Source organism: Taurulus bubalis (assembly GCF_910589615.1).
Source record: "Taurulus bubalis genome assembly, chromosome: 16".
Lineage (NCBI taxonomy): Eukaryota > Metazoa > Chordata > Actinopteri > Perciformes > Cottidae > Taurulus > Taurulus bubalis.
In genome coordinates this window covers 19,381,523-19,404,830 of record NC_136604.1, presented here as the reverse complement: position 1 = coordinate 19,404,830, position 23,308 = coordinate 19,381,523, and the positions used below count along the sequence as shown (strand labels likewise).

The 23,308-nt window shown below is 42.7% G+C and overlaps 1 protein-coding gene across 1 annotated transcript in view; it reads right to left on the bottom strand.

Moving 5' to 3' along the window:
- Positions 1 to 23,308, bottom strand: part of khdrbs3 (KH domain containing, RNA binding, signal transduction associated 3) — a gene marked incomplete at both ends in the record, with an annotated part of 89,796 nt that overhangs the window by 15,903 nt on the left and 50,585 nt on the right. Inside the window, 4 exons of the mRNA XM_079232339.1 lie at positions 9,294 to 9,474; positions 13,140 to 13,279; positions 14,705 to 14,851; positions 21,179 to 21,295. Coding sequence (XP_079088465.1) covers positions 9,294 to 9,474; positions 13,140 to 13,279; positions 14,705 to 14,851; positions 21,179 to 21,295 — 585 coding nt within the window. The remainder of the gene's footprint in view (positions 1 to 9,293; positions 9,475 to 13,139; positions 13,280 to 14,704; positions 14,852 to 21,178; positions 21,296 to 23,308) is intronic.

Sequence of the window (23,308 nt, the reverse complement as noted above, 5' to 3'; positions counted from 1 at the left end):
GAGGACTCTCGCTGCGGCGATGTTTCATCAGCACCTCAAAGGAAGAGCCTTGAACATCTGTCTGTGCTCCAGCAATCTGCCCCGTCTCCCCTCTGCACTCCGCCCGGGCTCCCGCCAAGAGGAACATCAAAGAGAACCAGTGCCGCACCCGTCCTAATTTGGGATAAATGGGATTTATGTTCCACAAAAGGCGTCGACCCCTAGCGACAAATCTCTCATCCCCCGCACACTTCTTGGCTAATTCCATCTGCCCCTGATTTGCATGCTGGAAATGAATGTCTGTGAGATTTAGCACCCAGAAGAAAATGCTCATCACATCCATATTCTTATTAAGGCCCCTAATTCCTGATTAGAAACATGCATTTGCCAAATGACAGCATTGAAATTGACTCTTTTATCTTTAATCCTCCAGAAACTAAGTACATGTGAAGATGTGAACTGGAACTACTTTCAACAAAGAGACCCGGATGTTGTAATACTTCATTGTTTCTGGGTAAAAACGCACAACACATGTTTTCTAACACTATGAGGGGAACCTGGCAGGTACATTTTCGGAATCACTTTCATATGCTAGAACCTCTCCTTGGTCATCCCGCCGGGCGGCTTTTAAGACGTGTTTGTGTTTCCTTTGTTGTTTGCGTGTGCGTGGGAGGTTTGTTTGTTTTCTGTGGAGGTCCATCTATTTGTCGAGAGGTAGCTGGAGGGGAATTGAAGTCCCTCTTCGCATTTGTAATTCTGCAGTTACAGGAGCTTTTCCAAAGTCAGCAATTCCCAACATCCTAATGCAAGGACTAAGTTTAGTCAACAACTGTACGCTTGAAAATATTAAACCCCTTTGAACGCTTTTAAAATCGGTGGGAGTAGCAATTCTGAAAGAAGAACCAAACAACAAAAAACACACAGTGCAATTTTCTCCAAAGGGATGTAATGAAAAGCACTTATTAACGGGCAGATCAAACTGTAGACTTTGATTTGCTATTTCCAACCTTTTTACTGCTTAATGAAACATTAAGGAGGACTGTGGACATGGTTTCAGGAGGGCTTGACAAGGCAATCTAAAAAATACACTAGCCGTAGGAAAGTTGACATGGATTTCTTTTACTTGGAAACATGCAGTAGTAGTTATGATTGTAGTCCTGGAATAATGAACATAGAAAAAAAGCATGCACATTTTAATCCAATAAAACTGGTACAGTAAAAACTACCATTGTGAAGGTTATACTGCTGTGTTTGAGGCTTATATGTCATTGATATACATGCATGTGTACCAACAGTATCACTGACTCCCTAATGGGGCATTACATGTATTTTTTACAAAGTAAAAGTTGAATTCAAGTGAAGAGTAAAAGGGAGTCATTATCATCACAATGTAATTCAATTTACTTAACTCTGTTAAAGGTGGGGCTTATAATTATAATAGGATTCTCAACAGTTTAATGAAAAATAATGCCTCTTATTTGAATTGTTATATTTTGAGAGTCCAAACTGAATGTGCAAGGTAACCAGTAACAGTTCTCCATAGAGTCGTATAGTTGCAGTACACAGTAATGCATATTATATTTACAGTATGGGCATCAGGTTACCATCAGCTGCATTCTTTCTATGAATTGTTAATATTTACTAGCATTTCAAAGTGTTGATGCAATGCTACAAACAGTGTTTGCTCAAAGCCGCAGCTTAAGTCTTTGAAGCTGAACCAACTTTCACTAGAAGGCGTCTGCTGACGTGAGTTTATGCGTTATAGGGATGTCACCTCATTTGAAATTGAAATGACGTCTCTTTTTTTTGTCAGAAACACAATGTTTTTTTTGTCGCAAAACTCTAGGGATCATCTATATTTCAATATATTTAAAAGTTGTCTCTATTATACCCATTGCAGGCGGGAATAAATAAGCATGGTTATGAATATTGAATGATGAGAATCTTCGACAGGAGCAAAAACATGTAGCCTCAGTTGTCAAGTATGATATTTTCTTTGAGTAGAAAAACACAGGGACAGTCAACATCTGTGCAAGACGACTAAGTCGACTGTCTTCACCGGGTATTTGGGATTGATGTCTTTTACCCATAAAATAAAGCCATAACTATGCTCGCCATTTGGACAAATGATGATAATAAATAAGGCAACTGAAGGGAAAGGCATTATGTTCCCGTACTGCTCGGCTTCTCAGCATCTCTAAATAAACCATAGTCAATAGACACCAGAATATAAATGCAAGATAACATTCAGAAATGTATAAAGTCTAGGGATAAACATCTTGGTTTGAGGTATATCATTTGATCATAATAGGATCATTATTGCCTTCATCGGTTAAAGACGCAGAGCAGGTGGGGCGAATCAAAATCAAGGATTGGTCGGCTGTACCAGTCTTAAAAGACACAGATATCATGAACTTTTATCACAATGTTTATTCAGACCAGTGATACAAATGTCAGTCCACCAATGAGACACAGCAGAGATGATGTCTCTCCTTGACAATGTTTAATTTACACAATGGTTTAATTCATTCAAATTCCTTCTGCATAAGAAATAACAATTACGTGCGCTTTTTAATCCATGTATTAATATATTCCTGTATCAAGGAAACTGCAAAGAGATGTGTTCATGCACTTCAAAATGTAGTTTTCCTCACCGTTAGAGACCTGTAGCGCTGATACTCTTGGTACTGAAGCTTTACGCCAGCCAGACATTTTATTATTGTTGAAAAGAAATAGCTTTTTATGTCAAAGTGTGTAATATGTTTTCTATTCCTGCAGGAACTTAAAGGTATCTGGTATAGAGTTCAGCAACTTTACCTTGATGTGTTTTAAATTACTTCATATTGTCCACATGGTATAAATATAGCTGTTGGCAGTGCGACCTGTCACATCTTCAACAGAGAAGCCATGCTGTTTTTCTCTTATGGAACCCGTTGACGTGCCGTCTCTCTGAAGGGCTTTTATCCAAAGTGCTGCAACAATTTACCTCTCATTCAGCCATTCACACACACACACACACACACTAACATAATAATGGTGGAAAGCTGCCACACAAGGCACTGGGCTAACCATCAGGAACAATTGTGGTTCAGCGTCTCGCTCAAGGACTCTTTGATACGTAGACGAGACGAGCCGGAGATCGAGCCGCCGACGGACATCCTCTTGTGCATCCGGAGGCTGTCCAGACTTAGTTTGTCAGTTACGATAAATTGATTGTCGATATTATGAGATTGTGCCACAGAGACTAAACATTTGAGCGTGGCAAACATGTCTGTTCTACCACCGCCTTGAATTCAAAAAGGCTCGCTAGAGAACCCTAGAGGCTGCAATGATGAACCATTACTCGTCACGGTACTCGAGTGCGACGAAATAACAGCTGATGTTGCCAGGAGGAACACCGTGGGTCACTCAAATCAAAAATGTTCATCCACTCAATTAGCAAAATGAATTAGAGGAAATCGTACATGCTCGTTTGACAAGTTGGCCTGTGGGTGGCGCTAAAGGAGACATTGAAAATACCCGGTTCATCCTCTGGGAAGCAGAGTAATTAATGACAATCTGATATTGTGGCATGGATGTTGGAGGAGAGGAATTGTGGGGGCGGGGGGTGGTAAAAGATTTTTTTTTTTAAATGAATCCTCTGGGACCATGAATATCAAACGTTCAAGTTTTACAGAAATCCATCCATACAAGGAAATGTGAAAATGTTGACTGCGGTTTTGAGTGACTGTTCTCTTGGTGGTGAAAAGACATTATAAGTAGCTGCTGAAATATCCGGACTAAAGCTTCCATCTCACATTACTGACATCCCCCTTGTTCTCGGCCAACTATCTGAACAGATTGAACGTGGCAGAGCAGGTACGAGAAACTCCGATTAGTTTTCAGCACAAGCCACGTGCCATTAGTGTTAAGTGAGTCCTCCTCGCGTCTCGATGACGACTCTCTCAAGGAGCTGTCCACTCGTATTGGACAACACAGCCTGGCGTTAAGGGCCATATTAAACTTTAACAATGGCATGTTATTGCCATTTATTAGAGCAGCTACTCTTTAATTGAGTTACAAGCGCGCTGAGAGCAGAAACATGCTCGGTTTATAAATCACACCGGCACATTGAAAATGGTTCTTTTCTTCGGTGTCTGACACAAGGAAAAAAGAAAAACGGCTTTAAAATGTAAAGCGGGCTGTGGTGGTAGTGTGAGTGAAGCTATTATAATATCCGATGTGTTTGTATTGATATACCATTTACTCAAAATATCTCGGAGAGCACAATAGCACGACGATACTGCGACAGCGCTGTGTTTCCAACACTAAACAGGATTAGTGTGACAGTGAGAGGTTGCAGGGGGAAGGGGGGAAGGTTTGCAGCTCCTAAGTGAGTCTTTCATTTGTATGCCAGTGGATGGCTGAGAGGCGTGTTGTTAAAAGATAAGGACTGGCCTCTGAGGCCACTGAAGACTAACAGAGGGCCTGGCACTGCATGTTACAACAGCGGTATCACAGCCGCTCCACAATACCAGTGTAACAGATAGGATGCCACAGACACCCAGAGCAGGCTTGTTCAGGCGCTGAATGTGTTCCCCTGCACTCCGCACTGAATCCAAATGAGTTCAGCGACACGCTGTCCTCACATTATAAACTTTGTAGACGACTGCACACGTGTAGCGTGGCCTGCAACCCCGAAAGGTGTCAGGAACGCAAACAACAAAAGTGAGAAAATTAAGCAAATCAAAAGAAGGAGAAGAGCCTCGTTCTTCAAGGATGACTTCAGTAGAATGCCATCTGGTCAAAGAAAAGAAGTCTTGCCTCCGCACAGCTGTGCCGCACATAGCTCTTCTATACCTTCTCCGCGATAAAAGCAAAAATAAAACCCTGTGATGTCGCTAAAAGAAAACAAAGAATGCAGTATCTGTAACCCTCGGTCATCCGTCTTGCTCTTTACATTTTCTCAAAGCTACGTGTCATTTATTCTGCTCTTCCTGCCAGCATATTTCAGAACGCTGAACAGGCTGGAATGAGCCGAAGCTTTTTTTCCCACTGCAGGGGTAAAAATACTACTCAAGCTATCAGATTGAGGACGCCAAAAAGTTGGCCCATGCATCAAGTTGAAGTATCACGAACCTGTGCACACTTGACAAATGTCTTTGCTTTCCTCAGTGTTACTTTACCACCTTTTGTTTTTGATCTTGGCTAAGTTTTGAATAAAGCTTATTCACACCTGTCAAGTATTATCAGGGGGAGTTTGTGTCATTAATGCATTGGCCCTGCAGAAACATCTGCACTGGAAAATTAAATTCAGCATCACTGCCCACGAAGCGAGGAGCTGTACTCGTCTGTTCTTGCTTATCCTGTGCAGAGTCATGGAGGCACTGGGGAGGAAATGCAAAGCCCACAAAGAACGGCCACGGCTAGACAGGGCTGTACCTGGCTGAACATTTATTCTGTAGAAAGGTGGTTCCATGAAGGGATTCAACAAAATCATCATATCAGATGTGCATTATGTATTGATTGTCGCTGGTTTACTCCCATTTTTATAACCGTAAGATACCACTCTGTACAGTAAATGCTAACTTCAGAATGCTAACATGCTCACAATGACAATGTTTATCACGTTAGTTTGTTAACATGCTAACTTCAGAATGCTAACATGCTCACAATGAAAATGTTTAACACGTTATCGTGTTTACATGCTAACTTCAGAATGCTAACATGCGCACAATGACAATGTTTAACAAGTTGCCGTGTTAACATGCTATCTTCAGAATGCTAACATGCTCACAATGACAATGTTTAACAAGTTAGCGTGTTAACATGCTATCTTCAGAATGCTAACATGCTCACAATGACAATGTTCAACACGTTACCGTGTTAACATGCTATCTTCAGAATGCTAACATGCTCACAATGACAATGTTCAACACGTTACCGTGTTAACATGCTGACTTCAGAATGCTAACATGCTCACAATGACAATGTTCAACACGTTAACGTGTTAATATGCTAACTTCAGAATGCTAACATGCTCACAATGACAATGTTCAACACATTAGCGTGTTAACATGCTATCTTCAGAATGCTAACATGCTCACAATGACAATGTTAACACGTTCAACATCTTAATTTAGCGTGTTAACATGCTAACATTTGCTGATTAGCACTAAGTTAGAAGTACAGCCGGGGCTGAATGAAATCCCATTAGTGTTGCAGGTGTTTGCTCATAAACCAAAGTGTTGGAAATAAAATATGACCTACTGGTGGCCGGAAAAGGTCAGAGGATCGCCAGAGTTATTATAATTCACCCTCTGCTTCATCATGAATATCTGTACAAAGATGTTAAAGTATGTTCACTGTATAATTAAAAATCAACTAAGCTGCTGGTGGTTTTACATGAAACATTAAGATTCATCCTCTGGGGACCATAAATTGATGGACCGCTTTTCATGGCAAATCATCTAATCACTGACATTGCCGTCTCATGCTGCCGGCATGGCAAATATGAGAATAAAAAAATGTATGTGCTAGAAATAAATTACAGTAGCATATATATATATATATATATATATATATATATATATATATATATATATATATATATATATATATATATATATATATATATATATGTGTGTGTGTGTGTGTCTAAATTAGTGGAAATTATAGATTATTCACATTTGCAGGGGAAGCCATAATTGCAAATCACAGGTTTTGTCCCATGTGGATGGGTTTCAATCTTATCTTCGTGACTGGTCTTGCCTGCCACACCAGTCGGATGCAGCTCCTTTATTTCTATATCTGAAATACTTTCCTAACCATTACACCCAGTTTAGATTAAACCTGCTACAAGGACAGTGGCACAGAGAACATGATTCAATTAACAATGCTTGGCTCTCAAAAGGGCTGGACATGCGGAGAGGGGGATGTTTTTTTGTTTTTTTTAATGCCACAACACTCAGCGAAGGACCGGTTTACTGTATCTGGAGGATTTGACATAAACGATACCAACCCACGTGCATCGCACATTTCTCGGTCTTCTCACCCAGAAGAATTAAGCCTCCGTGTGAACAAAAACAAACGCGCTTACATATAGCTCTAGAATTAACATGAAAGTGAAGTTCTGCTACTTTGATTAGCCTCGTCGGATTTCATACTGGCACTGATGAGAAATGGCACACAAAAAAAGACGACGCGCAGCCTCGTTTCTGAAAGGAGAATTACATCATGTCTAATTGTTCTCCAATGGGATTAGCAGCAGGTAAGAAAGAGCTCTCAATGCACCTAATGAATTACATGAAATGAGATTTGGCTGCAATCACAGTAACCATTCAAGACTGATGGGCCTGCCAGGACCGGATCACGGGATAATAGCATCTCTGTGATTTTGACTCGCTAACAATTGGATTCAGGGTAATTTGATGCGGATCCAAACTGCTTTAACAGAGGGAGATTATGTCAATCAAAAACAAAAAACATCCAGACAAAGACACTGTGCACCCGACGCATCATCATGGTAAATTCACCAAAAAAAGGTAAACCGCTGCTTTTACAGTGAACAAGAGAGAGGAAGACGCCCCGTGGCAATGCCTCACAGCAAGAAGAGAACGACGGCATCGCGCATACGATTGGATGTTAAGCGGTGATAAATGAAGGCTGCAACTGTAAAAAAATAAATAATAATAATTGATGAATACAAGGGTCTATTTGTCAGCGGCCGATGGAGAACACTTGTCCCGGGATGGTGATGTATTCTGATGATACAGAGGCAAACTCATTCAGCCTCTAATTTGCAGCGATGTGGTTGGATTTATCATCCGGCAGATGTTGGAGGTCTTTTTTTTTTTTTGCTTTCCTCCACCCGGATACACAGGTGCAGGTGTCGGGGGGGATGCAGTTTACAACTGTGACAATGATGGGAAACAGCTGGTCCAGGAGTCATTCTCTACGACCTCCACACATTTAAATTGCAACCTCTGAATAAACCTGTCAGATGTGGTTAGGTATGGGCTGCGGGGGCAATTTCCCAACGCGGGCCACCTCCTCTCCTTCTATCTGCTAAATATGCGATGTTGATGCTGGAGTCCAGGGGGAACTTGCCTTGACAGTGCGGCTGGGGACTCTCTTGGCAAATGTACAAAGAGTCGACTCTAAGCCTAATGTATTCATCTCTGGCAGCTGTTGATATTACAGACAGGTTCCCTCAAGACTGTGCAGGTAAGCTAAAAGACCGAATCACAATAATTCACACTCTGCTAACTCCTCATGTCGCGAGACACAAAACTAAATATGGTGGAGTTCAACTCCTGCGGGATGATGTTTAAGCGGCTGCGCATATTTTCTGCTGAAGTGGACATCTTTAGTTCACCTGTCTTATGAAACGACATTTTCTATACAAGCGATGGAACGAAGGGATGCCACCTCAATACAGTGGAGATCGGTGCAATTCCAACATTGAAATGAATACATTTAAGACATGAACAGTCTCCCTGCTATTGTGGATAATTCAAACATCTGTTTTCATTGATTACATCAGTACATCTTTCTTCTGTTTCCAACCAACAACGTAATCTGTCCCCGCATCCGGATAGAAGACTGAACATGAATGGGTGTGGTTTATTCGGTAAGTCATGTTAAATTGGGCAAATGTTGTATTTTCCCACTTAATATTCAATGGAAGTGCAATTCCTGTGGCTTCAAAGCATCACATTGATTCCATATTGGTGGATAATTAATTATGAAATATATTTGACTGAAAAGGTACAGGTGGAAGCATAATGCTTATATATTCCGATCCTAAATTATTATCAATTAAGTAACCCTCAAGATCATCATACTGTACTTTTCATCTCTCTCTCTCTTTTTTATTTTAATATTTTAAAGTTTTATGAACCCCACCATTTGTCTCTCTAGCTCCTCCTCCTCCTCAATATGAACTCTGAAATGACTCGTTATTGAAATCAAACTCTTACGAACCGAATGTGCGTTTTTATCTTGTGACATCAGTCTGATACTGACTCAAAAAGTGGGATCGGCTGTCAGCGAATAACAATTCAGTACATTTATATCTTCACATTTCTTTGCTTTATTTTGTTTTACAAAGTTAAGAAGCCAAGCAAGATGTTGAGAACGATCTCAGTCGCTTGCACACAGCGAGGCTCACAGCTGGTTTATCTGATGGGTGAACATTTTCGGCTGGTACCCGACGCACAGGTATGTCCGCTGCTGCTGCAACAGCTCTGCGCTATTGATTTGGTCCTGAAACGTGTGCATTGTTGACTCCGGATCGAGCACATGTTTTTGTGCATGAGTTTTGATGTACTCACATATTCGCCGTATGCGTCCTGAACTATGGGAGGAGCCGGCCGGTACCCGGCGGTTGGCGGGGCGCCTCTGGCTCTCTGAACGCCCCTCCCTCTGGAAGACGGAGCGCGGATGGGCGGGGCTCCTCTGGGCGCTGCCCCCCGGGGAACCGCTGCATGCAGAGGAGGAACTCCTCCTCGGGTCCTGACGAGAGAGAGACAAACATCCGGCCAGGCTTAGAGCAAAGAGCAGAAACTACTGACTTTGTTGAGTGTGATAAGGTCTGAATATGGGCACATAGATGGATCAGGTAACATACAGTATATCCTCTTTCTACACATGTTGATTTTAAAGCATTAAGATACTACCGCAAGGATAGTGTTATATATCATGAATACGAGACGCCGGGTCTTTATGCTGAGGTGCTGTAATTTATCATGTTTGGAGTCGAGCTGCCTCGTCTACTTTCACTCCAGCTCGTGATTTCCCTGCACCGTCCAGAATGGTGCAGTCGCAGCGATGCATCCGGTACATTCAGCGGCAGGTTCCATGTGTAGGTGGAGAGAGACGGAGGAAAAGCAAGGGTGGAGGGCAAGTCGAGAAAAAGTGAGTCACGTCCATGACTCAAAACATAGCATGTCTTATGGCTGAATTGCTTCCCTGCCTATTAAGTCAAATGCAGATGACAAAACGGTGATGGATGTTTTCTTGTCTTGCTTTTTGACTACGGGGAAGTGGGACCCAATGTTCACCATTAATGTTTTCGATGCTATGGTGCAGGATTGTGGGGTTTTGATTTTGCCTTAAATGTTTAGGTAAACGACATCATTCCCATAAAGCGCCCCGCTGCGAAATAGGTGCAGCGGGATCCGGATATGTGCAGCCATCCAGATGAATTAACACAAAAGCTGAGCCTAAACTGCACTGTAATCAGGATGGAAGCAAAGTCAAGCTGCTCTGTTGGAAATCAAAGGCAGGGTGACCTTCTGGTTTGGTAATGTGTTGTTTTGAGCTTTTTTTTTAAAGCAGTTAACGGATCTGAAGCAGAAGCAGAAAAAAAAACACCAAGGTTGCTCTCCGGGTGATTATGTTTTTTTATGCTTTTCCATTTCTCCATTATCATTGGTGAAACATCACAGATTTGGGTCAGGAGGAGGGAAGAAAAGGGAAGTCTCTCTTAATTTTCTGACTAAAAGGGGACAGCGGAGGATGTTTACTTGATGGAAATTGGACCACCCTCAAGCGGAGGACCGAAAAAAAAAAAGCACTGAGAGTCGATTCCTCTTCAACGGCGCAACTTATCCTCCAGTGAACGACAAAGAGGAAAATGTGACAGCTGCAATGAGTCAATCCAGAGCACAGCGGTGACAATCAGAAGGGAAAAATGTAGAAAATAGGCGTGCAAACGTCCCGGTCAGGAGCCAAAAGGACTTCCGTCTCCACACACGAGCATGCACAATTATAATTACAGTGTAATTTAAAGCGTAGCCGCCTGTATCGCGACTCAGAGCAAATCAAACGCCGCGTCTCGGTGACCTTGTTTATCTGAGAATCGGATGAAAGTGTCTTCTTTTACAAATACAAACAACAAACAACAAAAGGCTCTTTGCGTTTGACGCAGAGAAACTTAAAGTTTTCTAATGGCCGTGAGTATTTTGTATTTATTTGCAGTCTTGTGAGGTCTCAGAGGAGCTGGAATGAGTTTGTGTTCACAGAGAGAGGAGATGGGAGAGCATCTCCTGGAGATCATTTGCATAAACATAAAGGCTTTTATGCAAATGTTGCTTTGCATCACTGTGTACGACCAGACGCTATTTACTATCATTTCTGTTTTTCTATTAAAGCTACTTGCTCACTTAATGGCCCCTCTGACCTATTTCGGCACACATGAATACCAGTCTCAGCTAAAATATGGCCGCATAGAAAAAACTACTACGTTCACCAAATGTAAACTGCCTGAATCACAGTGTGTCTGAGAGGAACAGAGTCCCTCAGATAAGAAGCTCCATATTATGCCTCATAAAACCAGTTAAATCAGGAGGAAATAGCTTAATGACACCAAGTGCTGATGATAGATATGTCCAGTATATATATGTGTATATATATGTATATATATACATATATATACACACATATATATATATATATATATATATATATATATATATATATATAATAAAAAAAAATACATGCTCCACCTATCCAATAACCAATTTAGTTGATTGACATAGTCGGTCAACAACATAGAGCTGAACATTTATAATCTCTAAACTTCTGTCTACTCTACAGGGGCTTTCATTGCTTGTGGTCGAGACCGCACAATGGATTCATATGAAAAAATAAAGCATGTAATCCAGTAATACTATTCATACTATACCTCATAATTTACTGTTCTCAATTATAAACTGCCTCCAGTTTCCGTATTTTTTGTGGATACATTTTAAATACGGCAATCAGTAATGGAACTAGTAGGATCGGTGGTCTACATCGGGGTTCTCAAACCACCGGCGCCCCGTTTCGTTTTGGGAATACGCCAAAAAACGACATCACCGGACATGTGGAGCAGAATGACGAGTACAGCCGTGAGGCGCTGCACTCTCAACTACACTACAAGGGAAACGGATAGAAATGAACACAACAAATGTAACAAAAGTACTTGTTTTGGTTTACGCGGGACATAAACAGCAGACGTTCCTCGGCTCGAACACACAGACTTCCGTAGACTCACTCGAAACTTTATTGGGAAACGTAAAAAAGGAAACGTAATGCACAACAAAATGTGTTTTTAACAGTCTGGGAACAAAGGTTTTAGGAGACGGGGCTGCCAGCAGAGAACACTCTAGCCATGTTTTTATTTTTGGAGTTTGAGTACCCTGGCCGACACATTTTATTCGTTCCTTATAGTTTGAACGAAAACAGCAGCATAATGCATGGATGGTGCTCGGCCCCCATAGAGGACAGAGGATCACTTTATTTGAAGAAGTGAACACGGAGAGATTGTTTTAGCTGGAGCGGTATCGGGTAATAGGCAAGGAGTCAAATATATGAATGGATAGAAGCCAAGAGGTGTGTCTGGGGCTGAGTGGTCATGAAAGAGAAAGCGGAGAAAGAGTGAGATAGTCCCTCTGATTGAATTTTCTCCAAACTGTATTGACAGCTCTCGCCAGCGTTAGATCAGATGTTTTTGGCTCTCTGGTCCAGTTGGTTTCTTTTGGTGCACGGAAAAGCAGCCAGGCAAGTTCAGTGGATGAGCTTTCAATGAAAGCAGCAGTAGCTTTGGCTTGTAGTCTCGTGCCAATCATCTGTGCTTTCTGCCTCCTCTTTGTAGTTCCTGCTGAGGTCTGCACACAGTCAGCAGGGCTCATTTCTCTGCCTTCTGAGGAAGTGATTTGCTGCTATTCATTCTTTTAGAATGTGAGACATAACTTCCACAGACAGAGAGATTAAACAGGACACCTTCAGTTGTATTGAAATATGTCCCATTCAAAACTACTTTGTATCAGTATGTACCTGTGCATTATGATACATTATGCCTCCTGCCAGCCAGCCAACAACTCTAAATGATAAAACAGGTTGTTAGGGTATGGGTTCGTTAAGTTTAGGCAAACAAAAACTTCTCAACGTCTAGTAGACCTTTACTAAACTTTAATGTGAGGTCCATGTACGTCCTTGTATTCATAAAACAACACAAACTGGTGTTGTTGGGACCAGACAGGCCAGTTGTAAATGTTCTATAACTCTAAATGGCACCAGTAACTCTGAAAGATGCAACTGGATACTGTACAAATACGGCCTTCCAGTAGCTCCTGAACTGTAAATAATACCTGTACGTATACACAGCAAATTGCACACACTTGGAGGCGGGTTACCTCGGAGGCCCTGGAACAGGCGTCCCTCTTCCCCGGGCGGCGGGCTTGCCCCTCACCGACGGCACCTTGGCATCCTCCGATCCCCCGTTCAGGTACGTGAGCTCCTGCAGCTGGGCCTGCCGGATCTCATCGTTGTAGTCCTGCACACAGAGAAGCGAGCGCGTTCACACACACACACAACTAACACACCGGCAGCAATGGACTCGCTTTCAATTACACTGCATTACATTCCCGTCCTCTATCTCCAGGGCTACAGCCCCGGGAATATCTAATTAATGCACTTTATAGTACCGCCGTGACCGCCGCTCCTGAGGCTGCGAAACATTCCAGATTGCCCCGTTGATAAATCCTCGCGACCCCGTTTGCCTTCATCTTCTCACAGAGTTGCTTTTCCCCCACTAAATTAAAGCACCTAATTAACGTGCAGATAGGTCTTAATCATAAAAAATCGATGATGTGATTGTCACGTGTCCGGTGTATCAATAAATATGTTTTATGGCAACGGTGGGAAGAGGTAGCGCGGAGAGGGTTGGGGGAGGGGTCTGTGATAATTAATGAGGAGATGTAAATCATCATAGCTCTGAGCACTGGAGAGATCATCCATAATGAATGGAGGGAGAGTAAATACGCTCCCTGCTGCTGCCAAGAAGAGTTTGGCCCATGCAGGAATCCCCTCCTTCGCTCTTTTATTCCCGTTGTACCCTCGAACTTCCCACTCAGGATCGCACGCGCAGATCGTCAGACGTCTTTCCACAAAACACTTGTTGTTGAGTGTTAAAGAAAGAGAGGAGGAGGAGTCTCATGGAGATGCTCCAGAAAGAGGGTAAGGACTGTTTCCCCTAGGTTTACAGCTTTAGGAAATCGGTTTTTTGGCAAGACGCCAAGAATCGGCAATTCGCGCATGCGCAAGCTAACCTATTAACGCCTTAACTTACCAAAATTACAGGCATTTCACTATGTATTTATTATTGATTTAGTTTTATGTCTGTGTACTTTGTACTTTTGTAATATTTGAAGTTCTGAATAAAGTTCTTAAAATCAAAAAAATCTGCATTTCCTCTTGCTGCAGCCACCCGAAATACCGCCCCATGTAGAGACAGAAATGACATGCCGTCATGTAGATAAGATAAATTACATAAGGCCATTTAGTTTATTGAATAAAAGAACAAGTGGTATACCTGCTCTATAGGAAAGGGAACCATAAAATACTTTCTACTGTACCGCTAAAAAGAAAATTATATAAAAAATGTTTTTCCCCTACCATTATACTAATATAATGGTAGGGGAAACACTGGGAAACCCGGAAATAATGTGTGTGTGTGTGTGTGTGTGTGTGTGTGTGTGTGTGTGTGTGTGTGTGTGTGTGTGTGTGTAAGGGAACCCACCGGTATCAGAAACTTGTTGTTTTTCCCCTACCATTATACTACTATAATGGTAGGGGAAAAACATAATGGAAGGGGAAACACTGGGAAAGCCGGAAATAATGTGTGTGTGTGGGTGTGTGTGTGCGTGTGTGAGCGTGTGTGTGTGTGTGTGTGTGTGTGTGTGTGTGTAGGGGAACCCACCGGTATCAGAAACTTCTTGATCTCCTCCAGAGCGTGACCCATCCTGACGTAGGCCTCGGCCGGCGGGGCGAACACCTCGATGAGGACGTGCAGGTCTTCGTTCAGGTGGTGATATTTGGCCTCGCTTTTCTGCCGTAGCTCTTCTTCCTGATGGAACGAAAAAAAGAAACAAGTTCGACGTCATATATCGTCCGTTCGAGGGAACGAGCACGAGTTAGCTGTCACAGTCAGCAACATTTATCTTGGTTTTCTTCTTCTGTATTTTGTCAAGGATTTACTGCAGGGAGTTTTCACACAATGAGGTTTGATGCCTCAAACAGACAGACAGAAAATATTGATGTGGTTCTTGTAAACGTATATATATTTGCAAACAGGCAATCCCCACAATCTTTTCTTCTGTCGCATTTAACTGATTACCTTTGTCGTCACACAGCTGCCTGTCCTTGTAACAAATGCACGGATAAAGTACGAGCTCTCATGCACTTCATCATCATATCTGCTCTGCTTATTGCATTTTTCTCATCTATGTGAGCATTGCCTGAATAAATTAAGCAACGTTGGGAAGCAAAAAATATATTTGATAGGGTGAAATTAACTATTTTTAACAATAGTTAAAAAAAAAGAGGATTAATGTTGTAGCAGACATGTTTATATTAGCAGTGTCAAGAGTAGGGAAGTGTGATGTCTGCAATAAATGACTAATGGGGCAAATTTCTACAACACAAAAAAAGAAGAAACAAAAAAAGAAATATAGCAACCGAAAGTCTAAAAAAAAGACATCACAATATTAGACACCATCTGACTGAGGGGTGAGTCCTGGGAAATGATGTGCAGAATCACCACAATGCACCAAAGAGACTAATTAAAAGTGAGGATTCTCAAGGATTATTAAATTAAAAAAAGATAATAATCTTAAAATAGATGGTATCCATGCAAACCTCCCTCCTACAAACACATCTATGCACTACTACTGTAATTTGTCAAAGACATTTTGGGGAAAAAAGGTTGCAGATGGTGTATCGAGGATTGACTCTGATTTTCATTGACCCCGTGACCTTTCCTTTTGCACCACCAGCATGTCAAAACATGTCACTTCACCAGTGGAATATCTCTCCATCTACAACACGGATTGACGCTGTCATTCATGTCCCTCAGGGGATGAACCATAATGCCTTTGGTAAAGCTCTGACTTTTGACTCTTGGGGCTGTTGGATGGATTACCATGCAATTTGGTTTTGATATTCTCAGAGACGTGGCCAACATGTGACTTTGTATCTGGCTCCATGATTGGTCATATTTTAAACCAATACTTTATCAATCTGACATGTTGATTCTTCTTTACTAGGATTACAGCTTTGCAGATCCACCATCGTGGCGGAGGCCGAGGGGAACGTCATTAAATGAAGATATTTCATTCAAAAATCAAGGGGATGCTGAGGAAAAAGTCAGCGGATAACCAACGTTTTTAACGACATCCTCTAGGGACCACATATGCCTGTAAACAAAGTTCCAGTACAACCCATCCAACAGTTTCTAAGTGATTTCAGTCTGAACCAAAGTGGTGGACTGACTGACCAACATGCAGCCGTCATTCGGACGGCGGACATTATGTTTCGTACTTCCGTCCATCTGCGGCCGATCCACGGTGCGGATGGCGAGATGTCGATCAGCTTGTCGGGTCCGACGTGTTGTGACTGTCAGCGCCAACAAAGTCTGTTCAAAACAACTGCTGCACCAGACTCGCATTTCACACGACACCTTTATTTTTATGCGTCGCTTTAAACAACTCAAACCGAGTCGTATCTCACGTCACTAGTTGGAGTGAATATCAAGTTTTTCCGTGACAGACGGCAACTTTGCCATCTTCGCTTTGGTTACAACATCAATCCAATCCTCTGTCGATGCCGCAGAGGGCGTCAACATGTCGAAAGTTGCTGATTTTTACCCTTAAACAAGTTTGGTTCTATGCTGAAAGAGCATGTGTTTGTTGTTTACTTCCTGTATACTAAAACCACTAAAAGTAGAGCGTCTACTTTTCCTTACTTAAACTGCAAAAGAAAGATATTCCATGTAAACAGCGAGGGCCATTCCGGCCCGACAGAAGCAGGCTAGTATAACGTTGGTGATGGCGAGAAATAGGACAGCCAAAACCCCAAATGTCTCCCGCCACGTTACACAAAGGAAACAACAGGTTCGGCGTCCCAGTTTCTCTTCTTCACCAAGATTAAAAAAAGGAAAAAGTCTTCTCCGGGGCCCTCAACTCGATGGCTGCAACTTCCTCTTCCCCTTCTCCCTCTCCAGCAACCATGCTCCCCTCTCTGATGTCACCTAATTATAAATAACCTTCTTTTAAGAGTGCCTGTGGTATGTTAATGATATGTTAATTCCCCCCATAAATCTGTGCTTTACGAGCAGAGGGCTCCTCAACGCGTGGCACCGGCGCTGACGGAGCTGACGGTGTCGAGTGGGGAGTGTGAGCAGGGTGTTAGAAAGAGACGCCTGATTGCAGACCTCTTTCCCTTTCATGTGTTCCGTGGTATTTTTTTGCAAGAGGGAAAAAAGACTTTTAAAAAACAATCTTTATTTAATGCAATAACAGACCCAGACTACTGTCAGCATGTACCATCTGAGGACTTAAAAAATATTTCCAAAGTGTCAATGTGATACCTCGTGGATATCTCTTTGAGTATGAAACCCATCTGTATGTATGACCACATCATTTGCATATGATTTTATCGCAGCAGTTTTCATACACGAGGACTCCTCCCCCAGCGCTGATAAGAAGCATCAGCGCTCCGGCAGAGTCCTGTAGCCGTTAAGCAGCCCACGGTGGGAGATTACAGCTGTCTGTTTTTCATATCTACTGGCGGAATCTTCCTCCCACTTTTTTTTTCTTCAAATCTGCTTAGGAAAAGCCGCTCGCCCTGGAAAAACAGAAGGCCGGAGCGCTGTGGACGCGGGCGATCCCGCAGACGACAAAGAACGTCGTCGAGCTCGGAGCGCTCGCATTCAAGTGAAATCAAGGAGAGATTTTTGGGAAAAAATGAGGTCAAGTTCTATCAATCTGCGATATGAACTGCGTTGATCATCAACGCTTCTACTTCCATTCTGAGGAAGTACGAGAGACAGAGAGAGAGGTATTAGCTCTTCACTGGCCTCCCTTCACTGGTTACCAGTAGCATACAGAATTGATCTCTCGGCCCTTTCATTTGTTTTTAAAGCACCGAATGGCCTGAAACCGGTTTATATCTCCAATCTCCTCCACCGCAGCTTTTCTACCCCTCAGATGTGCTGACCAACTGCTGCTCTTCAATCCGTTGAAGGGAAATGGCGATCGAGCCCCATTGACGTCTCCAGATCTACTTCCACTGTCAAAACCATTTAATCCAAATCAATCACGCGCGCACAAAAGGAGAAGTCATAACAATCCTACATCGCCTGATTTGCTGTGGCAAATCTAACCCAACGGCACCAACACCTTCAGGGAAGATGAAAATAAAAATCCTGAGAAAGAAAAAGAGGAGACTGCCCTCCCCCAGCAGAACGCTTGAGTTTGCAGAAGATAAAAGGGCCGCAGCAGCGAGAGAGATTAAGACATTGGCGACGACGTTAACAATAAGGACAATGAGGCAAAATAACAATCGAACAGCGACCGACAAAGTCAATAGATTGACTTTGTGAGCCTGTAAACCGGTGAGCATAATAAAGTGTCACCCTGAACTTTATCTCCCGTAATTCAAAGGCTTGTTAATGTGGACGAAATTATATAATTCCTAGCTCTTCAAATGATAATAGACTCGCAATTTATTCGCAAGCACACACAGCTGAGTTCTTTTATTTAATTATGTTTTGGGCGCAGGACTTCTTACACATACAGAGCAGTCCTCTCAGTCCTCGCAATTAAACCCGGCGCAGGACTTCAACCGAAAATGGACGAGTTAATCGCGGTGCTAACGAGGAGGCGGGACGCCGCTGCCTTTTACGTCATCCTGCTCTGGAAGCGACGAGACAATTGAGGGGCCACAACCAGGCGGGGAGACTCTGACTCTGGCAGCTCGGGGCCTTTCGACCTCTACGCCCTCCCATTCTTCGTTAACACAGGATCAAGGTCCCGCATCAGTAAATATTTGGGGAATCATCCCAGCTCTTTGCAGCGCCACTGCCAAATAGCACCAATGCGCCTGTTATCGGACAAATGACGTTTCCTTAATTATCTCCGGAACCACATCGTTGTTTAACTTCATTTAAATTGCTACAATACCGAAACCCTTGTGAGTAGAGATGTGGTGTAAAAAGTATTAAAGTAACCGTTAAGTTTATGTACTTCAACTTCTACGACGGACCGTAAGGTTTCACTAAATCCTTAATGAGTACCCCTTAGAAAGTCGGATTTCACTAACAAATACATCTCAGTAACTCTACGGGCTTGTGGGAGTCTTACACAGTATATAATCCTTATAGACGCCCTATTATATCTGAAAAATCACAAAACGGGGGGAGCTTTTTTTTCTTCCTCCGTATCACGCTTCCTGGTCCCAAAGGCTTCCTGTTTCGTCTCACGTTTCTAAAACCATGTCATGGAGCAAGGCCGGAAGCAGACGGACATTTCAAGTCCCAGCATGCACCAGTCAGACAATTCTTTGGGCATAAAATAAGTACTTTTTCCAATTTTTAACCAATTTTGAACATTGCACAGTTTCATCCTCCAAAATGTCCATGATGACTGTATTTTTCCGAGTGTAGCAAGAAATGCATTTCCATCTGGTGTCATCATTAGACGTAGTGTCCACAGTGCCTCACATAGTGCTTCAGCAATGGAAAGACAGCTTTGTTTCACCTTGAAAGTCTCAAAAGTAGATCCCTCTTTTTGCTCTGCAGTGAACCGGCCCCATGACCTCCACGAGGAATTTTGAAGTGCTAAAAATGATGATGACACATACTGCGCAAGTCAGCAACCAGCTGAAGATAAAGTAGGAGTTTTGTAGCAAAGGTGTATCCTTCTTCCTTCCTAAAAAAAAAAAAGAGAAGAGAAAGCGGCGCCCGACAGAAAGCTGTCAGTCATAAATCCTGCATCGGTTTGGTGCAGACAGGTGAGGGCTGCCGAGGTCAGAACATCTACCTGACAGATCTTTTCTTCAGCTACTCCAGAGGAGTCGGACCATCGACGCCTACACAGGAATCAAAAAGAATGTCCTGTACGATGGCGAGAGTCATCGCCACCGACAAACAAGATGGAAAGATGCAGACAGGTCAAGAGAAGTGGATTTATTCTCCGTTAGCCGGTGCAGCATTCAAAGAGCCGCCATTGGAGACATTTATATCCTTTTTCTTTATGTACAGACATGATCATGGATGATGGAAGTCATTAAAGTGGAATGTGTTTGAAATATAAAGTTTGCCGTCTTTTCATAAAATACATCCTTTTGTTTTTTTGCCACAACATTTCCATTTATGTTCAAGTCATTCCGATGCATTTTGCATTATCTTGGGACGGAGCGTATATGAAAACAAAGCCATAAATTTAGAGGCTTGTCCTTTGTGCAGTCTGCACTCTGTACTTTGTTTACGATGAGAGAACAGGCTTTGAACGGCGTCAGGCGTGTTTGCTGATCCCCAGGATCCTTCAATTTACATAAACTTTTGAAATTTGTTTTCAAGTTGGAGCTGTTTTTCCAAAGCTGCGTGTGACCCACAAGCTGTCAATCACACTGTAGGATGGTGATCTGTTTACAGCTTTAAATTATACAATTTAAATTTAAAATGAGACAAACATAGAGCTAATGTTATGAGTAAAGAGTGCAGAAAAACTAAATGAAAGAATTTTCTCCATGTGATGATATTTTTTAAGTGGAAGGAAGGAAACTTAAACTTACAGCTTCTGAAACAATTGGATTACTAATTATGTAAAACATATATGGAAGCTGCATATTACAACAGATTTCAACCCTTTTTTTGAAAATTACATTGAACAAAACAAATATAACAATGACAGTTTGATTAATTCATTCTAGTCAACCAGCAGACAATTCAATTGCAACAATTTTGAGAGTTTTTAAATAACAAAAACTGAGAAACATGTGACTATGTTCTTGGTAACTCAGTTTTCTACGACAGTAAAATGAACATTAGACATTTAAAGGACCAAACATTCAATCAAATTGCTTTTTAACAGTTTTCATGATTTAACTTCACCAATGAAACATACATATGTGTAATTATGAGGAAAGCTGGAACACAAAGTCCCCTTGTGTTTGAGCATCAGTCTGTCGGATAATCGTAATATTGGCTTTTCATTGGACATCTTACATGAAAAGTTATTTTTCTAAACTTTAAAGGCCCAACCCACCTTCACTTCAAGCCATGTGGAAGACCATCAGCAGCAGCCCAGATACAATGATGTGGAGTGAAAGAGTGAAAGGACCAAGGAGAAAAGGAGGGTTATGGGTGAAATAACAGTCAGGTAGGTGGCATTACCTTTTCTTTGTCTCTCATGGATCCTTTTCCGAGAATTGACATCTTTGTGAGCGTGTCCTCCTGTAGTCTCTTTAACGAGTTCCCGCGTGGCCCGAGAAGTTTGCCGACAAAGTTAAACTGCAACAGAGAGCGAGAGCGCGGATCAGTCAGAATCTGTGTGTTCGAGATAAAGCACAGACGTGTCTTTTGCTGGAGCGGCGGCTGAAGCTAATGAAACATTATCAGCAGTTTCTGCTGTCGCGTCTCGATGGGATCAGCGTGGAAACTTGTCTGTGAGGCGGCTCATCCCAGGTTCACTCCATCACCTTTTCGTGGCTTTATGGTTTCATAGTGGAGGAAGAAAGTCGGAGCATAAGTCAATCACAAAAACATTATGTTATTCCCTGCATTACACAAATTCATATCATTCTTACATGTAGTAAAAGTCGGGTTATATGCCGCTACTACCTTCGCTCATTGTCTCCATTTGGTCCCCGCTGTAGCCAGCTGGCGCTCATGCTAGTTCCGCGCTAACTTCCGCTAGCTCTCCGCTAGCTCCCCGACAACCACCAAAGGTAGGGACCAGCCCCGGCTCTACACCCGACTTGGGCAGAGAGGACTCGGACAGTAGCAGCAGCAGCGGCGAGTAGCAGCGGCGAGTAGCAGCGGCGAGTAGCAGCGGCGAGTAGCAGCGGCGAGTAGCAGCGGCGAGTAGCAGTGGCGAGTAGCAGCAGCAGCGGGAAGCTAGTAGCAGGAGCGAGGAGCTAGTAGCAGGAGCAAGGAGTTAGTAGCAGGAGCGGGGAGCTAGTAGCAGGAGCGAGGAGCTAGTAGCAGGAGCAAGGAGCTAGTAGCAGGAGCAGGGAGCTAGTAGCAGGAGCGAGGAGCTAGTAGCAGCGCTATCTAGCACTGCTACTAGCTTGCTACAGCGGGACACTGACCGGAGGTAGGAGCGGCTTGAAACACGACTTTTACGGTACCATTTCTTTTCATGTCATTTCCATAATCATGGTGGTATAAGAGAGAATTTCCAAGAAATGGAAACACAATGGTAAATTGCTGTGTTATTGTTAACAGGGCTCTCAAGTGTCACGCATTGAGCGTGACTGTCACGCATTTCGGTCTTAAGTCACGCCCTCCAGCCACACATCATATTTCTTATGCTGAAAAAAAACTCTAGGCTATTTAATGTGCCGCAGCGTGCAAACATGAACTGGTCGCGACCTGGTCGCGACCTGGTCGCTAGGACCAATAGTCTGAACTTAATTCAATTAACTCAATATGAATGTTATTACTTTATTAAAAAACTGTAAATTATATTGTTTTGAGCTGCTACTGGTAAGAATACATGTTACAATAAGGCTATGAAAATAAGTAAAAAAAAATGTAAACCCTACCTTAAATATGTATGTTAAAGACCAGCAATTTATTAACTTTAAACAAAAGCAATAAGTGCTTTTGATGTTTTCCAGTTCAGTTGTTCTTACTTAGTCCAGTCTGTGTTGCTTGAACTAGAGCATGAAGTCTGGTTGAATGAGGTGGAGATGTGACAGCTGACAGGTATCAGAGAGAGAGGATCTGATCTGTTGACCTTCATCACTAGAATGTTTGTTCTCATGTAGGTAGATCCAAAGAGAACCAACATCTTCTGAGCATCTTTCCTCATGTGAGGAACGTTCCCCTCTTTGAGAGAAGAGTGATGATCCTGACTTAAAGTGCTCTGCCATAGTGGATCAGACCGCAGGTCAGATCCGCGGCGGCTTTGCGTGATTCATTTTCAATCTGGAGGCGGAGACTGCAGCGCGAGGTTCTTTGGGAGGCGGGGGTCTCGCGACAGAAACTGCATAACAATACGCTTTCACTTCAGTCTCCAAGTCGACAACACTGCCCGTAGTGAGGCTGCGTAAGCGCGCGTGCACACACATAAATAAATCTATTAAATTTACAGATGCGCTCTTTAGCGCCATCTATCGTCGGGGAGTTTGAAAAGGAACGAACGCGCCTCGGCCCAAAATCTGAATTTTTTTTTGCCGTGAGAAATTGGTTGTGTGACGTGAGTGCGTGTGAAAACATGCAAAAGCGTGTGTCACACGGCGAAACCGTGAGAGTTGGTAGCTCTGGTATTATGTTATTAATATGACTAATAATAGTGTT